The following is a 15,005-nucleotide window of genomic DNA, read 5'->3' as shown; positions in this document are numbered from 1 at the left end:
CCTGGGAAGGGAGGCTGAAAAGGAACTCAGTTTCTGCTGCACAGTGCTACGGTATTGGCATAACAGGTTATTTCTGCCCAATAATACCTATGAGCACAGTAAATCAGTTTTGTATTGTCTTTTTACCTCAAGTCTTCCAAACAGTTTGTAAGCAGTTATGCATTTGTCAATGCAAACATTGAACTGAAAAGCTGAACAGGGAAGAATTTATGTCCACGTTTTGGAATGGGGACAGAGTCTCTCTTCCTCCTTACTAAGTTGTTGCTGCAGCAGTGCAGTGGCATATCCTGTTGTGTTTAAAGCAGCACACAAAGAAACATGAATAAATTATTAAAACACAGAAGTTCAATCACTTTCTTAGTGCTATTAAGAGACCTCCACATGCAGCACTTGTATCTCAAACTACTGCCACAAAATCCCCAACAGAGAAGTCAGCAAATAGATCCCAAAATGTGTGGTCCAACCTGCACTTCACAAAATCCGCTCCTCTCATGTTTGCATAAACATGTAAAATGGAGAATTTAATAGATTAAATATACTTCTATGATTAAAAAAAAATATGGAGACAGGTTAACGAGTTTGGATGAGGAGTGTCCATTTACTACCTGGGCACACTCCTCAGACCAGCACCTGCCACAGCTTCTGGGGTCTCTCCACGAGTGTGGCAGGAGAAGCTGCTCTAGGAATGGCTTCTCACTTGGCTGGAGAAACAACAGCCTGTTCAACATTTTGCCCAGCTCCATGTCCTGTGTCTGGAAGCCCTGGGAGCACACGGATCTCAGTCCAGACAGGCAGAGGGGCCATCAGGCAGCCCTCTTTCATTCCTCTCCATTTCGTTATACAGCTGACAGATTTCAGCTCAGAAATTAAATCCTTTAATGTACTGGCTCAGCCACAAGCTGACACCCTGAACTCTCTGTAACCAGAAGCCCAGGAAGAGGCTGAGCAGTGGCAGGTTTCCAGGAATCACTTTGGACTTTTAGGGGGGCTCTTCCCCCACTCCCCAAACCCTTGGTCCCTCAGGCTAAGGAGTTTTGTACGTCCAGGGTTCGTTTAGCTCTGCCGCAGAGCAGCCGGGGTGTGCTTTGCCCACCACTCCAGCTCCTGTAAAGCTGTCAACATTGGCTCTCTGTTTGCGTACACGCATTTGGAACTGCTCTTCACCACGCCAAGAGGGACGGGAGCCAGCCAGACTGCACGACGAATTCCTGCTCGCTTCCCCAGAGCGCTTGGAAGCGCCTCCATTTGCACCGCCCCGAGCCGGAGCCCGGCAAAATAAACAGGAGGGGCCGCGCCAGCCCTGCAGCCCCACTGCACACAGAGCTGCTGAGAATTGGGGATTCCTGGTTTCTGCCACAGCCCAAGTCAGCCAAAGGGTTGAAGAATCCCTGGAAGCCTGAAGATACATCACGGAGAGTTTGCAGGAGGTAGAAGCGGACCGTGGGCTGGAACGTGGCAAATGGAATAGGAAACCCAAACTCAGGGCACAGTGGTCACTGAGACCTACCTGAAGGACAATGTTGGAGCAGCACTGATAGTGTTTTAGATAATAACTACTAATTAATAAGCATTTCTTGGCACATCACAGACCTTATTGTAAACAAACTGCTTATAAAAAAATCACTCGGCATACAGTGAGAGTTGAGCCTTAGATCAGGTGAGCAAGAAAGAGAAGTGAAGAAAAAAGCAGAGGTACCTCAGTGTCCCTGAGTGTCTATCTCCAGTCTGAAGAACAGCAGAGCAGTCTCCCTGCCCTAACCCTAAGACCCAGACAGCTTATGTTACTCAAGCTGAGCCCTTAAAGCACTGCAAGCCCCAGCCATTCCCAAGCAGCTGCCAGAAACAGTCTAGAAAAACAAGGGCTGCAAGAGGCTGCTTTGCAAAGTTACCACAACAGGAACCTCCACAGTGCAGCAGGAATGTCCCATGGCTGGCAACCAGCCAGGATGATGTCCCAGCTTCCCAGCAGGGCCAGGCCCTAGTCCAGTGGTTCAAGAGAAAGTCTCTCCTGGTCTCTGCCACTAACTCACTGTGCTGCTCTGGGCACATCTCAGCATCTCTGTGACTCCATCTGCTCAGGGTTCATAACACAGTTTTTCACAGAAGTGAAGATGCAAAAGTAACAGCCAGAGAGCATCAGAAGATCCCTAACAAAAGCCACAGTATCAGTGCTTTAAATATAGACACCCCTCCAAATCAGTAAACACCAACTGGGCCTGAGGACATAAACTTCCCAGCCTCTTGTATGCAGTGGGAACATCTTCATGTCACCAGCTCTTTGTCCTTTTCCTAGGCCAGCACATCACCTTCCAGGATGATGCAGGAGAAATCTCCAAGGAAAAAACCTGTAAGGTGGTTTTTTTGTTGCCTCTTACACAGAAGTGAAATGGGGACATGGTCAACAGGAGACCCTTCTGGTTCACAAGTCCCCCTGAAACTCCTCCTTACTCACCTTGCCTCAGTGACCGGAGACATTTCACTCCAGTCACTTCCTCCTTGTGCTCTGAGGCTGACGTTTCCCAGGGGCTGACACCTATTTCATCAGATCTATTTGCAATTCAGATTTATTTGCAACATCAGATCCATTTGCAATTCACATACATCCAGGGACAGCAGAGAGGGATCAGGCTGGAGGCCCTGGTCCACGCAGGAGGGCACAACCCGCTTTCCTTGTGACCACAGCTTGTGCTCTGTCCCACTCCCTCTGCCAGAGGCGGCCCCTCACATTGCTGCCATGCACAGCTTTGAAAAGAGGAACATTTTGGGGAGGCATCTCATGGTGGGGTCTCCCTGGTGCCAGGTACACAGAATGCTTCCCACAAGCTACGCTGTGAACACACAACACACTGGGAGCCCACAGTAACACAGTCTGGCAGCAAACGGAGACTGCCAACTTGGAAGGGAGAACTAAAAGCAGATGGATGCATCTGCATTCACTCAGGACAATGCAAATCTGTTTCTCTAGGAAAAGTCTGGAAGAAAAGCTGGCTTTCCATGGAGAAAGATCATTACTGATACCCACGGATTCTGTCAAAGCCCTTCGGCTGGACACTTTTTGAGTGCCACAGAGAGCCCTGATCTGTCTAAGGTTGTGCCTGAAGACACAGAGTCTTCCTTATCCCATCCTTTCTCTCTTCCTGCTTCTCATTCTCATCCACAATCCATGTGGCATTGCCCCTCAGCTGCACTGGAAACAGAGTTGGGCAACAACATCTCTCAGTTACTGAAGGCAAACTCCCAGTTGTGTTCTGAGTGATCCCTGGCATCCAAGATATCCAAGCCAGCACTCAGAGCAGCACGGCTCAGCTTCTGACTCAACCTCTCCCACAGGCTGGGCCCACTCACCCCATTCCTGCTCCTCAGCACCACCGGGCCTGTAGACATTGGAGGGTCGTGGAAACAGGGACAAGGCTGCTCCATGCGTCTGTCCCATGTCTAAAGCAACAGGACCACAAGCTTTGCTACGCCCCCAGACACTTCCAACATCCTCACTCCAGCTGTTGGATGCTGTCAGTGCCGCAGGGCACAGCTAGCCCTTGACCTCAGAGAGATACTGAGGCGTTGCTGTAACACCAGCGATTAATAATTAACAAGTGTCATCAGGAGCCCAACCACAACCCATCAACCTTCCTGTCCCACAGCCCACTGCAAGCTGCTGACCTAATTATGGTCTCTATTCTTAGCTCCCTTCCAGCCCCACCACGCAGGCACAGCCTGTCCCACACCCTCCAGGAGAGGCCAGGTGTGATCCCTGTAGTGAAGATGTGCTGATGCACCGCAGGATAACGCCACCATCAAAAGGCTCTCCGAGGACAACTGAATGGAGCCTGCTGCTCAAACCCTGCTTCAGTCTGAGCCTTACCAAACACCAGCTCTTATTCCAGTAGGCCTCAAAAGCACAGCAGACCTGGATTAGTAAGAGATGCATGTGAAGAACACCGGAGGACCACAAACCACCCCTGAATGCAGCCATCCCTCCTCTTCAGGAGTTGGAAGCAGAGCTGGCCACATCTGACAGCTCATGCTAATGTTGCATGTGGAAGAGACCAGTTTCCCCTCAGGACCTGGAAACAGCTCACCTATTCCCAGCTGTACATCCCTTGTTCTGCTCTATTATCCTTGACACCTCTGTTGCCACTCACTTCAGCACCATTCGGGCTTAGCTGTTGTGCTTAATGGGAGGTGAGGGCTCTGCATTTTGTATCAAACCCTCTGTCACTGCAGGCTGCTGGAGCTGTCAGGAGTGTGGCATATCAGAGCCCCACCAAACTTCACAGACAGCTGAGCTGGAACTCCCCCTTGGGCTCCCAGAACAGGCTGCTGACACTTGAGCTCCAAGCAGCTTTCCCTCGGTGATGTGAGGGGTGGGATCCATGCTGGCCTCCTACAAATCCCAGCCAAGCAGAGCTGTGTGTTTGGGAGGGTACCTGATGCACACCTGCACCAGCCCTTCACAAGTTTCACCCAAAATCTATGGTCCCAACCCTGTTCCATGGGTGCTTGAAATCATCAGCACTGCCAGGCTCAGCAAAAGGGAGACAGAGCGAAAGTTTACAGCTCCCGTTGGGCAAAAATGCACTTTTAGCTTTAATGATCTATTTATTAAGATAGAAATGCTGTGTATCTCCTCTGAATTCACACTTACCATGGCTTGCTTAGCACATTCTGCCACAGACAGGATCAAGAGCATTTTACAGAATCCATCAGATGCAGTATGCAAACAGCTTCAGATACCTGCTTCCCAGGAAACCTGAGCTGTGAAACACACGTAAACAGAGTCCTCATGGCTGAGCTTTTGGGATGTCAAGTGCAGAGCAGTTCCCTGCTTAACTGCTAGTGAAGTGAGAGACCAGAGGGCAAAGAAAAACAGGATGCTAAAAGGAGAGGGGGGGAAAAGTGACAAGTCTGTGCCCAGCAGAAGAGGCACAGGGAACAGGAACATGGCAATTCCAGGCTGGAACTGGGATGTTTCCTTCTCCATCACTTGATGATTATGCAAACAACTTGGAGCAAAAATGCAGCTGCCTTATCCCAACCAGCACTTTCTCTCCCTACACATTCCCATGACTCTGCTTTATCCCACCCTGTGTTTTCTCTCCCTACACATTCCCATGACTCTTGCCTCCCAGAAGCAGTGTCCCATGCCCACAAATAGCTGCGGATAGCTGTGCCCCCACAGCATTGCAGGGCGCTGCTGCCTCTGCCATATGGGTTCCTGCCGGAGGAAGACCACCCTTGTCCAGGTGGGACCATCCCTCCACTCTTGGCTAACGCTGCCCTTCTCCACCAAGGGCAGCACACACAGGATCAATGCCCGGCAGCACTCAGGGAGGTCACACCAGAGCAGCACTGACCCAAATCCAATCTTCCCTGTCCCCTGACTGCACGGCACCTGTGCAGGAAGCCGCGAGAGAAGCCCAGCACGTGGTGCCAGGGCTCAGGCTGAGCGCCAAGGCAGCATCCAGCACGTCATTCGCACATGCAGGGACTGAAAATCCACTTGTGGTAACAGCGCGTCTGTTTGCGCGAGGTGGTGGCCAACTGCGAGTGTTGCTCACTTCATCAGCACCTTCCCCTCCATCCCCAAAGCTCAGCCCAGTCAACGGCTCTGTTTTCCTACAGCCCTTTGGAGCAGGAACCACCAGGGCTCTCCCTTGGTTCCTGCAAGCCACTGCAATGCAAACACCAAAAGAACAAAAACTACCTGAAGGTGTTTAGCTGCCTCCAAGCTCTGTCCCTGTTATTGTATTTCATACACATATTTGGCTGAAAAATCCATTTCCTGGGACACTGCTGCAGCGAGCTGCTACAACTGTCAGCGTAAATGATGTTCTGCCAACGGCAATCTCGCAGTGTCATCTCTAATAACACGGCACTAAATCCCAGCTCACGGGGGACGTGCTCAGCTGCTGCAAGACTCCTCAGTGGCTCAGCCCAGACCCTCACCCATCGCCCCGCTCTGTTCTCCTGTCTCTGCATTACTGCAGCACAGGGAGAGGATCATTTGGAGCAGCACTGCACAAACATCACCCCTGACAGAGGTTCTGTCGATGCTGGGGGAAAGCTGTTGCACATCCTGCTTCTTGCCAGCCTTGTCTGAGGCAAAGGTTTTTCCCCATATGCGTAACAGCAACCACGGCCACCCCACACACACAGAGCAGGAATAGGGTGCAGAGGGCAGGAGGAACAGAAATCCCACATTCACACTGAGGTCTGTGTCTGCACATCCCTCTGCACGTGCCCCTCAAAGCCCTCTGGCATCGAATGCCCATAATCACTCTCCAGACTGACTCCCTTCCAAAAGGGCAACTCCAAGACTATTTATTACATTATCCCTATTTACAGAAATTAAAGTGCTGATTCTCCTCTGCAGCCCAACAACAGAGAGGGAAGTAGAACCCAGGAGCTCCCAGGACCATGCTTTGACCACTCCTCTGCAATAACCAGTAAATATGAAAAGACACAAACACTGAGATCTACAGGAAGGAGCTGTGGGGTCAGGATCTCAAAATGGATGGTCTTGTTTGAACGTCTGGTACTTCTCTCGCCCTAGTGGGAGAAAACTCTATTAGATTCTAAAATTGCCAAGATCCTTTCTTTAGGTCACTTAGGGGACACCACACTGCTTGTACATACTCAAAGAGATTAAAAACCAAGGAGGAACAAGAATTTTTTAATACTCCCAACACTGTGCAATCACAACTAATAGGATGAACTGCAGGAAAGTGAAATTTAGCTTTGCTGTGGAGAAGAAAGATCCCAGTATTCATTCAGTGGGGATGATGCAATGCGAGTTAGGGGGAGTCCCACTCCTTGTGTCATTTAAAAACAGAAGGGATGAAGTCCTTGCAAAAATCTACTGTTCTAGCAGAAGCAGAGCTTCTGACTGTTATTTGTGTCCCATTGTGCCAGTGGTGGGGCAAACACACAGCAAGAAGGAATCTCTATTCCCATGAAAACAGACAGAGAGCAAGCATATGCATGACACAGAGGGGAAAAGTGAAGTGACAGGTAAAGTGATCTACTGAGACCACACGTCATGTTCCCCAAGATTTTCTGCTACTCCTCTTTGAGAGCTGCTTTATGAAGCGTGGCAACACTTCCATGTGCATGTCAGGGACTGGGAACATGACCAGGACACACAGGGAATTTGTTCTTTATATACAAGTTCAGAGCAGGGCTCCACAGCCCGCTTCCAGGAAAAGTTGCTACAAGAAACAAGACACAGCTAATCCCAGGGAAAGGCAGCACGCACATCCAGAGCCTGGGAAAAGCATCTCACAGGCAGCTCCTAATGCCCTTTTGGGCAGAGAGGGCTGGGCATTCATCACCTGTCCAGGTGAGGGGTGAAGGGTAGGAGCTGCCAGATGTGTTTGGTACTGTGTCCGCTGGGGAGCAGTGCAGATCCAAGGGGAAAATCCAAGCTATCCCTATTTTGACAGCAGGCCTGCGTGACTGTATCCTGCTGTCCTGTCTGCTCTCTTTTCCCTTCCAGCTTCCCCAGGGAAGGTCTGGAAATTTGCACCATGAAGTCTGCACAGCCAAAACATCTGCGGCGCCGCCGCTCCCTGCCCTGCCTGGGGAAGGCCAGCATGGACACACAGCACAGCTGGAATTCCCCCCAGGATGGGGGAAGTCACACTGTCCAGGGAAACAATACTTTTGGGGTTTTTAGGCCATGCAGATATGACAGAAGGAGGTGTCATGCTAATTGCTGCCTTTACTGAGAAAAGGCCTTTAATAAGGGAGATGGAACAATTCCCAGCCATCACATCGGCAACAGGGGGAACAGGGGGGAGGAACAGGACAACTGGGGAGAAGAGTTATAGGGAAACAGATTCTTTTGCTATGCACAGCCCATTAAAATCAGCCCTGTCTGGCAGGAGAAGGGGCATGAACACGAGATGTTCCCAGGCCTGAGTGCTGGAAGCATTTGCATCATCACCAGTGAGACCCCAAAATCTGCCCCGAGCACAGACTGGATCATCATCACACAGCAATGCCAGTGCTGCCAGAGGGACACCAAAGCAGAGGACAGCTGGTAAGGAGACATGAGATCCCACTGCATAAACCTTTTCCAGGGCCCTTGGCAGTGCAGCAGGAATTAAAGGCTGGACTGTCATCTTACCTCACCACAAAGGACTCCCCAGCCATCAGCAGGGAGGGAAATGGTTTAGTTGCTCCTGCCTGCAGACACATAAGAGTTTGGTCCCTGATATTTCCAAACAAGCAACTCAAGCAACACTAAATAGCTGTAATTTCAGGCTATTGTTCCTTTTTACTTTGTTTTTCAGTTTGTTTTGCATTTTTATTTTTCCCGGAATTCTTTGTTTGTTTTGGTCTAGTTTAGTTTTTTCGAAACTGGCAAAGGATTTCTGCCTGACCACATCACTCTAACTACTATCAGCTGCTTCTGAACAGGGAGGAAAGACTCCTCAAGCCAGTCCGGGCATCCCAAAATGTCCCTCTGATGGTGAAGTGATAAAACGAAAAAGGATCAATACCATGCCAGTCACTGGTGGAGGAGTTTGAAGCCTGCACAGGTCACTGCAGTTTCCCATCTGTCTTGGAGATACTTCTCCCCAATTATAAAAAACCCCAGAGATTTAACAGGCATGTTTTTCATCACTATCAGCTCAATCTGGTGAAAAACTCAACCTCGCATATTTGTTTTAGCAGCCAGCGGGTGGTGTGGTGCTGCAGAAGAGAGATTTGGGTGAGAACTCCAGGCAGAAATCTGCTTGGGCCGGCTGGTGCTCCAGAAGGAACGCTTCCCATTTAACCTCTTCCATTGCCTCCATTTGCAAAGCAGATTAAACATTGCAGAGCTACAAGATGCAATTATGCAGAACGAGTCATGATGCCAAGGACAGCGAATTCACCTTTGCAGCTCGATCAATATCAGTTATCGATGGCAAACCGTGCCCAACACGGGAGCTGTCTCTGGAGTGTGGAACTGCCCACGGGAAGCACTCCCCTCAGCTCTGTGCTTCATTAAACACACAGAGGATCTGGCAGGGGCTGGCAATTAGATACAGAGCTTTCAACCGCTCACGAATTCACTGCAGATTCCTCCCAGATTACCTCCACGACACAATCCATTGATCAGAGGTGTGTTCTCAGGCTCCCCAGTTAATTACACTCCCTGCTGATGGATGAACACCAAAGCCATCGCTGTGAAATTACACTGGGAGCAGAATGCCAAGCAACACAATCCCAAACAAAGACAAAAGGGGTTGGGAAGGATTTTGGAGCTTTCAAGGTTAAAGCTGCCTGCAAAATACACCAGGGTCAGCACTAACAGGGGACAGGTGTGGCAGGGGGACACTGTCCCGAGAGAAGGGACAGCTCAGCCAGACTCCCAGCCATGGTGAGTTTGTCCACTTGCAGGAAGGGGATTATACAATGCTGGGGAGGCAGCCAGGCATGCTGGGAAGGATGCTGGAGTCTGGAGATCCCCACTGCACTCATGATCTCAGCTACATTCTCATGTCCAGACTTGCCCATTGCACTCTTGGTTTACAAAGAAAAATGCACTCAGAGACTGAGGCCCAGACTAGGAGGTGAAGGACAGCTCACACCCAGAACCTTGCTCCAAAGGCCTGTGTCACCAGAGGAAATCCAGCTGAGGCTGTTCCCAAATACCACACAAAGATCCCTGGAGCCTACCCAGCACTCAGCAAAGAGCCAGCAATATGGACACAGCATGCAAGTCAGATGTCACTGTGCTCAACCTCCTCTGGCCTGTGCTGGGCAACCCTGGTAGACACAGTCCTGCCAACTACTCCAGCCTCCAACTCCTTCTCTTGCTCACTTGAGAAACACCTTCCTCTGTCCATACTAGCCTTCGCTTGTCTTGCCATCCAAGGCCACTGGAGATGAGTTGCAACAATGCTGCACTTCCTAAGGTGCAAACAGGGACCCCTTCTAATGGCACAAAGGAGTCCTCCCAACCCAGCCTGCTTATCCCATAAGAGTAAAGAGAGAAACCTTTCACAAAACGCCTTCTCTGCAAGTTTTAACCAAAGCTGGCCACGTGCAGAGCCACGCCAGCAGGAGGGATGGCCACGGGTGTTTCAGCCCAGCTTGCCACCACACACAGTGAGCACCTGGCAGACCTGTGCCCAGCCCAGCAGGCTCCTGCCAGCTCCTTACCTTTCACCACGCTCAGGGTGGCATCGCTGCTGTAGCGCTTTCGGGCGGCGTTGGTGGCCACGCAGTGATAAGCGCCGGCATCACTCTCCTGCACATCCACGATTTGGAGGACACCATTGGGAAGAGTTATAAACCTGAGTGAGCAAAAGCAAGAGTGTGAGACAGGCTGTGCCTTACCTGAGCTATTGATCCCTCAAAGCCCTTTTATCCCTTCCTTTTCCCCACCAAATGTCTCGTGTCTTGGTAATGACGGCAGAGTGGGATCAAGAAACCTCTGAGCAACCCAACCTGTGGTTCTTCAAAAGCAGCAGATACAGACCTATCCATCACCTTGGAGTCTTCACCATACAGAATCTGCTTTTGAGAGACCAAGCTAAGAGGGCTTTGCTGACACAAACCATCTGACAGTACAAACCAACTCCATACACACACACACACACATCTATGTACACACTTGTAATGTCTCCAAGCACACAGGTGCTTGAACATACACTACAGCCAGTTTCAGCACTTGCTTTTCACAAAGATTTGGCTGCCAGAGAAAAAAACACATTGCAAAGAAGTCTGAACATCATCCTTTTCCTGCTGCACCTCAAGTGCATGAAGGGACCAACTGATACACGGCTGCACCTTCATGGGCCAAAGCAGCCACAGCACAGCCTGTGAACCTGAACCATTCCTGGGTTGTGGTGATTCCTTTCCTCTTTCCACAAGTTTCTGGCTTTTCAGAAGCTGACAAACTTACAGCTGGGCACTCAGAATCCCCCCATTCGCCCATGGGGTGCTACTGAGCAACACTTCCACGGAGCGAAATGGCTACAAGGCTCACGACATGAACACAATCCTTGCTGCACTACACTGAACAAAGCTGATGATTAGCAATTAGCATAAAAGTAGGAGCTGGCTGTCAGCATCTCCATTTTCTGCCTGGATTCCTAGATGGCAGCCTCTTTATTCTTGAACGCAAAGCCTACGTGATCCTTTTTAATTATATATGAGATCCATTTTTAATTGCAAGTCTCTATATAAACAGAGCTGCTGAGGTTTGACAGGCAGCTCTGGGTTATCAGTCTTCATTATGAAGAGGACACATTCAAAGGCAATTGCTGAGGGCAGGGATAGCAGCTATTCCACGGGAACAGCACAAAGACAAGTTATAACCACGAATGCCAGTCCTGCCATCCACAAAGATCACAGTCAGTAAAACTGTGGTTCTCCAGGTGCTGAGACAGCTGGAGTGCCATGAACGAGGGTCATGGAGCCAGGAGGACCTTAAGAGATCACTCATCCTGCATTCAAACCATGGTCCCCAAACACACATCTGCTCCTGCAAACATTTTTCCTAAATCTGCAGTGATGGAAACACAACCCTTACCCTGAGCAGTCTGTTCTAGAGACAAATGTCCCTGCTACAAATCTAGCATCAATCCTGGACCTCAGCTGCTGTAGTTGAGCTTATCACATCTTGTCCTCAAGAGCTACCAGAGCTCCTCCAGTGACCATTCTGCCTCTACTGGCACAATCCTACAGCCTGATTCATGGACACAGACCAGCTGAAGCTTCCCATGTACACAAACCCAATGCCACAATGCTTTACATCCCTAAAGCCACGATCCCACTACTTACAAAGACACTTTGCTCAGAATCAAGCTCCAGAGACCTCAGAGGAGGCAGTACCCAAAAGCCCTCATCAGGATGCCTCATCAGGACTTGGGAGAAGAGAAAGACGACAAATATTTGCATCCCCTCAGCTCTGTGGAGGGAAAGCCTCCCACTGCGATAATATTTATTTTTGTCGTGCATCTGCTATTTGAGTCTGTAATTAATATCAACATATTTCAAACACCAGGCAAGGCATCTCCCAGCCACAAAAAGACACTCCAATTATGTATCACAGATTCAACAAGGCTAGGAAGGACCTCTGGAAATTGCCTGTGGCTTTTCTCCTCTCAGAGCGGGGTCAGAACCGTGCCCACAGTCATACCCAACAGTCTCAGCTTCTCTTAAGGGCAGAAAACAAGTCACTGTGTTTCTAAAGTGAGCAGGGGCTGGAGACAAGGGGGTGAGTGGGAAGACTCCATCAACACGGAGCTTCAGATGATCCCTTCAGCAAGGCCAGTGGTAGAGGTCTATTTAATGCAGTACATCCTGTTGGGAAAGCACTGCAGAGGTAAGGATCGCTCTGCTGGGGAAGCGAGGAGGGAAGAAAGGCAGGATTTCTCCATCTACCATTTGTCCTAGCTGCTCACAAAGCCTCCAGCTCCTCAGGGCCCCAGCAGCCCTGAACTAGAAGCCTCCAGGCAGCCTGCAAGGGCACTTGCCCCATCCCCAGGCTCTCTGCGAGGAAGTTTCCCTGATGACTCAGAGCAGACAGTTGCCGAGGGCTTTTCTTCTACGCAAAGGGCAGAGCTTTCTGTCTGCTCACCTTCTTTGTGGATTAAGCAGAAAACAAAAACCAAAGGACAGACAGACACGCTGGAACCGTGGCAGTCTCAAGAGTACTGCTGATGACAGCTGCAGTGTCAGGATCTCACAGAGGAGCTAGTCTTGAAGGGCAGTGAAAGGCAAGTGCCCCACCTGGAGCAGGTTGAAGGGCAGCACACTCAGACCAGGGCACAACTACCATGGACACAGAGCAACAGCGACAGGGCATGCACGTGTAGCTGTTCCCCTCCCTGAGCAGACTGTACCTGAGAGCACAGAGGGGCTCACAGCTGCTCACCAGGGCAGCGCGTAAGAACTGAAATCAAGCACTGCTACCTTGTGTCCAAAACCTGCAACCCTACAGCTCACAGAACATTCCAGCACTAACAGCCCAATTCCCTCTCCTATGTTCTCCCCAGTAAAGTGCCAGCACACCCTTCCTGCAGCCTTTTGAAGGTGTCCAGAGCAGACTAAAGCACCAATCCTCAGGACAGTGAGGAACCTGCAGCTCTGTTGCAGACTCAAAGTCTGAGAGTCCTTTTCCTCGCAGCTCAAGAGCCCTATTTGAACATGAGCCATATTAAGGCTCTCCTGACACTGCACAGAAATAAAACTCTTCACACAGATAAAACCCTCCCTTAGCCAAAATGTGGAAAAATATACTGTGATTGCAGAGCATGTGATCTGGAGGTTATGGATGTGCTGTGCAGACCTCCAAAGGCCTCTGGTTCATAGCAAGTGCTCATCTTGGCTCTAGAGAAAATAAACAGCAATTTGGAGCCTGATGTGAAACCCAGCCAGCACCTAAAGAGAGAAGAGATCACGCCAAGAGATGCTGCACACACCCCAGAGCAACTGCAGTCAAGAGAAATCCTGCAAGCCACCTCTCAGCAGCTGCTGCAGATTTAAGATCGTGTTTTTTCAACATAATTCAGAGCCAGAATTGCAAAATACTTCTGTGCCTTACTCACACACGGAATTCAGATTTTGTCCTGAACAGGGACAGGAAAGGTATTCCAAAAACACCAATCAGCACTTTGCTACCCTTTAGGGTGTCTAAGTATTTTTTAAGCTCAGCCTTCAGTATCTTTGAGGGGGTGCCATGTTAGAACTTGCATCCAGGGGCAAAGGCTGAAATGAGTGCCCAAAGGTAAGATCGACAAAGAAAAGTGGGAAAGAAAGAAAGAAAGAAAAGGGGGAAGGAAAGAATGAAAAGGGGGAAAGAGAAAGGAAGAAAAGGGGGAAAGAGAAAGGAAGAAAAGGGGGAAAGAGAAAGGAAGAAAAGGGGGAAAGAGAAAGGAAGAAAAGGGAGAAAGAGAAAGGAAGAAAAGGGAGAAAGAGAAAGGAAGAAAAGGGGGAAAGAGAAAGAAAGAAAAGGGGGAAAGAGAAAGAAAGAAAAGGGGAAGTGGAAAAGGAAGAGGGGGGAAGAGGGGGAAGCAATGTGAGTTTTCCATGATTATTCTCTCTGTCTTAAAAGAAATCCCAAGCACTGGTGTAATAGCACTACTCCAGGGTTGTATCTCCAGCCCCAGAGCCTGATTTTGCACCCCTCCCAACCCTGCTGTTCTGGACTATGAAATCATCCCCCCCACCCCTGCCCAGCCACAGGATTGCATTTGCACAGGCTCATCCCTGTGTGCACAGGAGGGAGCCCACAGCAACCAGGGCAGCCTCAGATCCGGTCCTTAGGCACGATGCAGGGAGGATAACACAGAGCTCTGGTTGGCAGCCAGCATTTCCTGGAATTCACTTAATTCCTTCGAAAGCCGGTTATATTAAATCCAACAACAACTAGACAACAACAACAAAAAAAGCAAATCCTTCTGAAAAACCATATTAGCTAGAACATGATTTAAAAAGCAAGATTTGCAGCCAGAGATTATGGCCTGGCTTTTACAAGGAAAACAATTTTCAGGCTGCCTGTGATGAAAGCAATCCCTGAGCAAGTAATTTCACAATATCCATCGAGCTGTCTCATTAAAAAGCCATTGCCCTATCTATGGCACACTTCTCCAAGCAATCCCTTCTTTTTTGGTTTTTTTTCCCCTTCCTTTTTTATTAATTAATTTTCTTCTCCTTACAAAGCAACAGCCTCCTATAAACCTTTAGATGCCACACTTTGGACTCAAGGATATAAGTGGTTATTCTTACAGAAAGCCACTGCTGCAAAAGTATTCCTGAACCTCACCCCACCCCTTTTTTTCCTCTCCTGCATCTTGGATTAACTTCTCTGGGAAGGAAATAGCTCCTTCTGCAGAAAAGAAAAGGAGTTTTTAAGAACTAAAGGACAATTCAGTGACTGATCCCCCACAGAAGTCATATCTACAGGCCAGCTAACAGCCAACTAATAGTTTATCCCCTTCTCATGCCTTTAACTGACTTTCATTAAGGAAAAGGTATCATGCTGCAGGACTCTCATATTTTCC

The 15,005-nt window shown here is 49.4% G+C and overlaps 1 protein-coding gene across 1 annotated transcript in view; it reads right to left on the bottom strand.

Annotated features, from left to right (window-relative positions):
• The window catches only part of IGDCC4 (immunoglobulin superfamily DCC subclass member 4), an 88,963-nt gene that overhangs the window by 35,943 nt on the left and 38,015 nt on the right, over positions 1 to 15,005 (bottom strand). The window contains exon 4 of the mRNA XM_027644397.1: positions 10,156 to 10,289. Within this exon, the coding sequence (XP_027500198.1) occupies positions 10,156 to 10,289 (134 nt within the window). The remainder of the gene's footprint in view (positions 1 to 10,155; positions 10,290 to 15,005) is intronic.

This window comes from Corapipo altera, unplaced genomic scaffold (assembly GCF_003945725.1).
Source record: "Corapipo altera isolate COAL_440 unplaced genomic scaffold, ASM394572v1 50, whole genome shotgun sequence".
Taxonomy (NCBI): domain Eukaryota; kingdom Metazoa; phylum Chordata; class Aves; order Passeriformes; family Pipridae; genus Corapipo; species Corapipo altera.
Note: the sequence above shows the minus strand (reverse complement) of the source record. Positions and strands in the feature narration are given on the sequence as shown.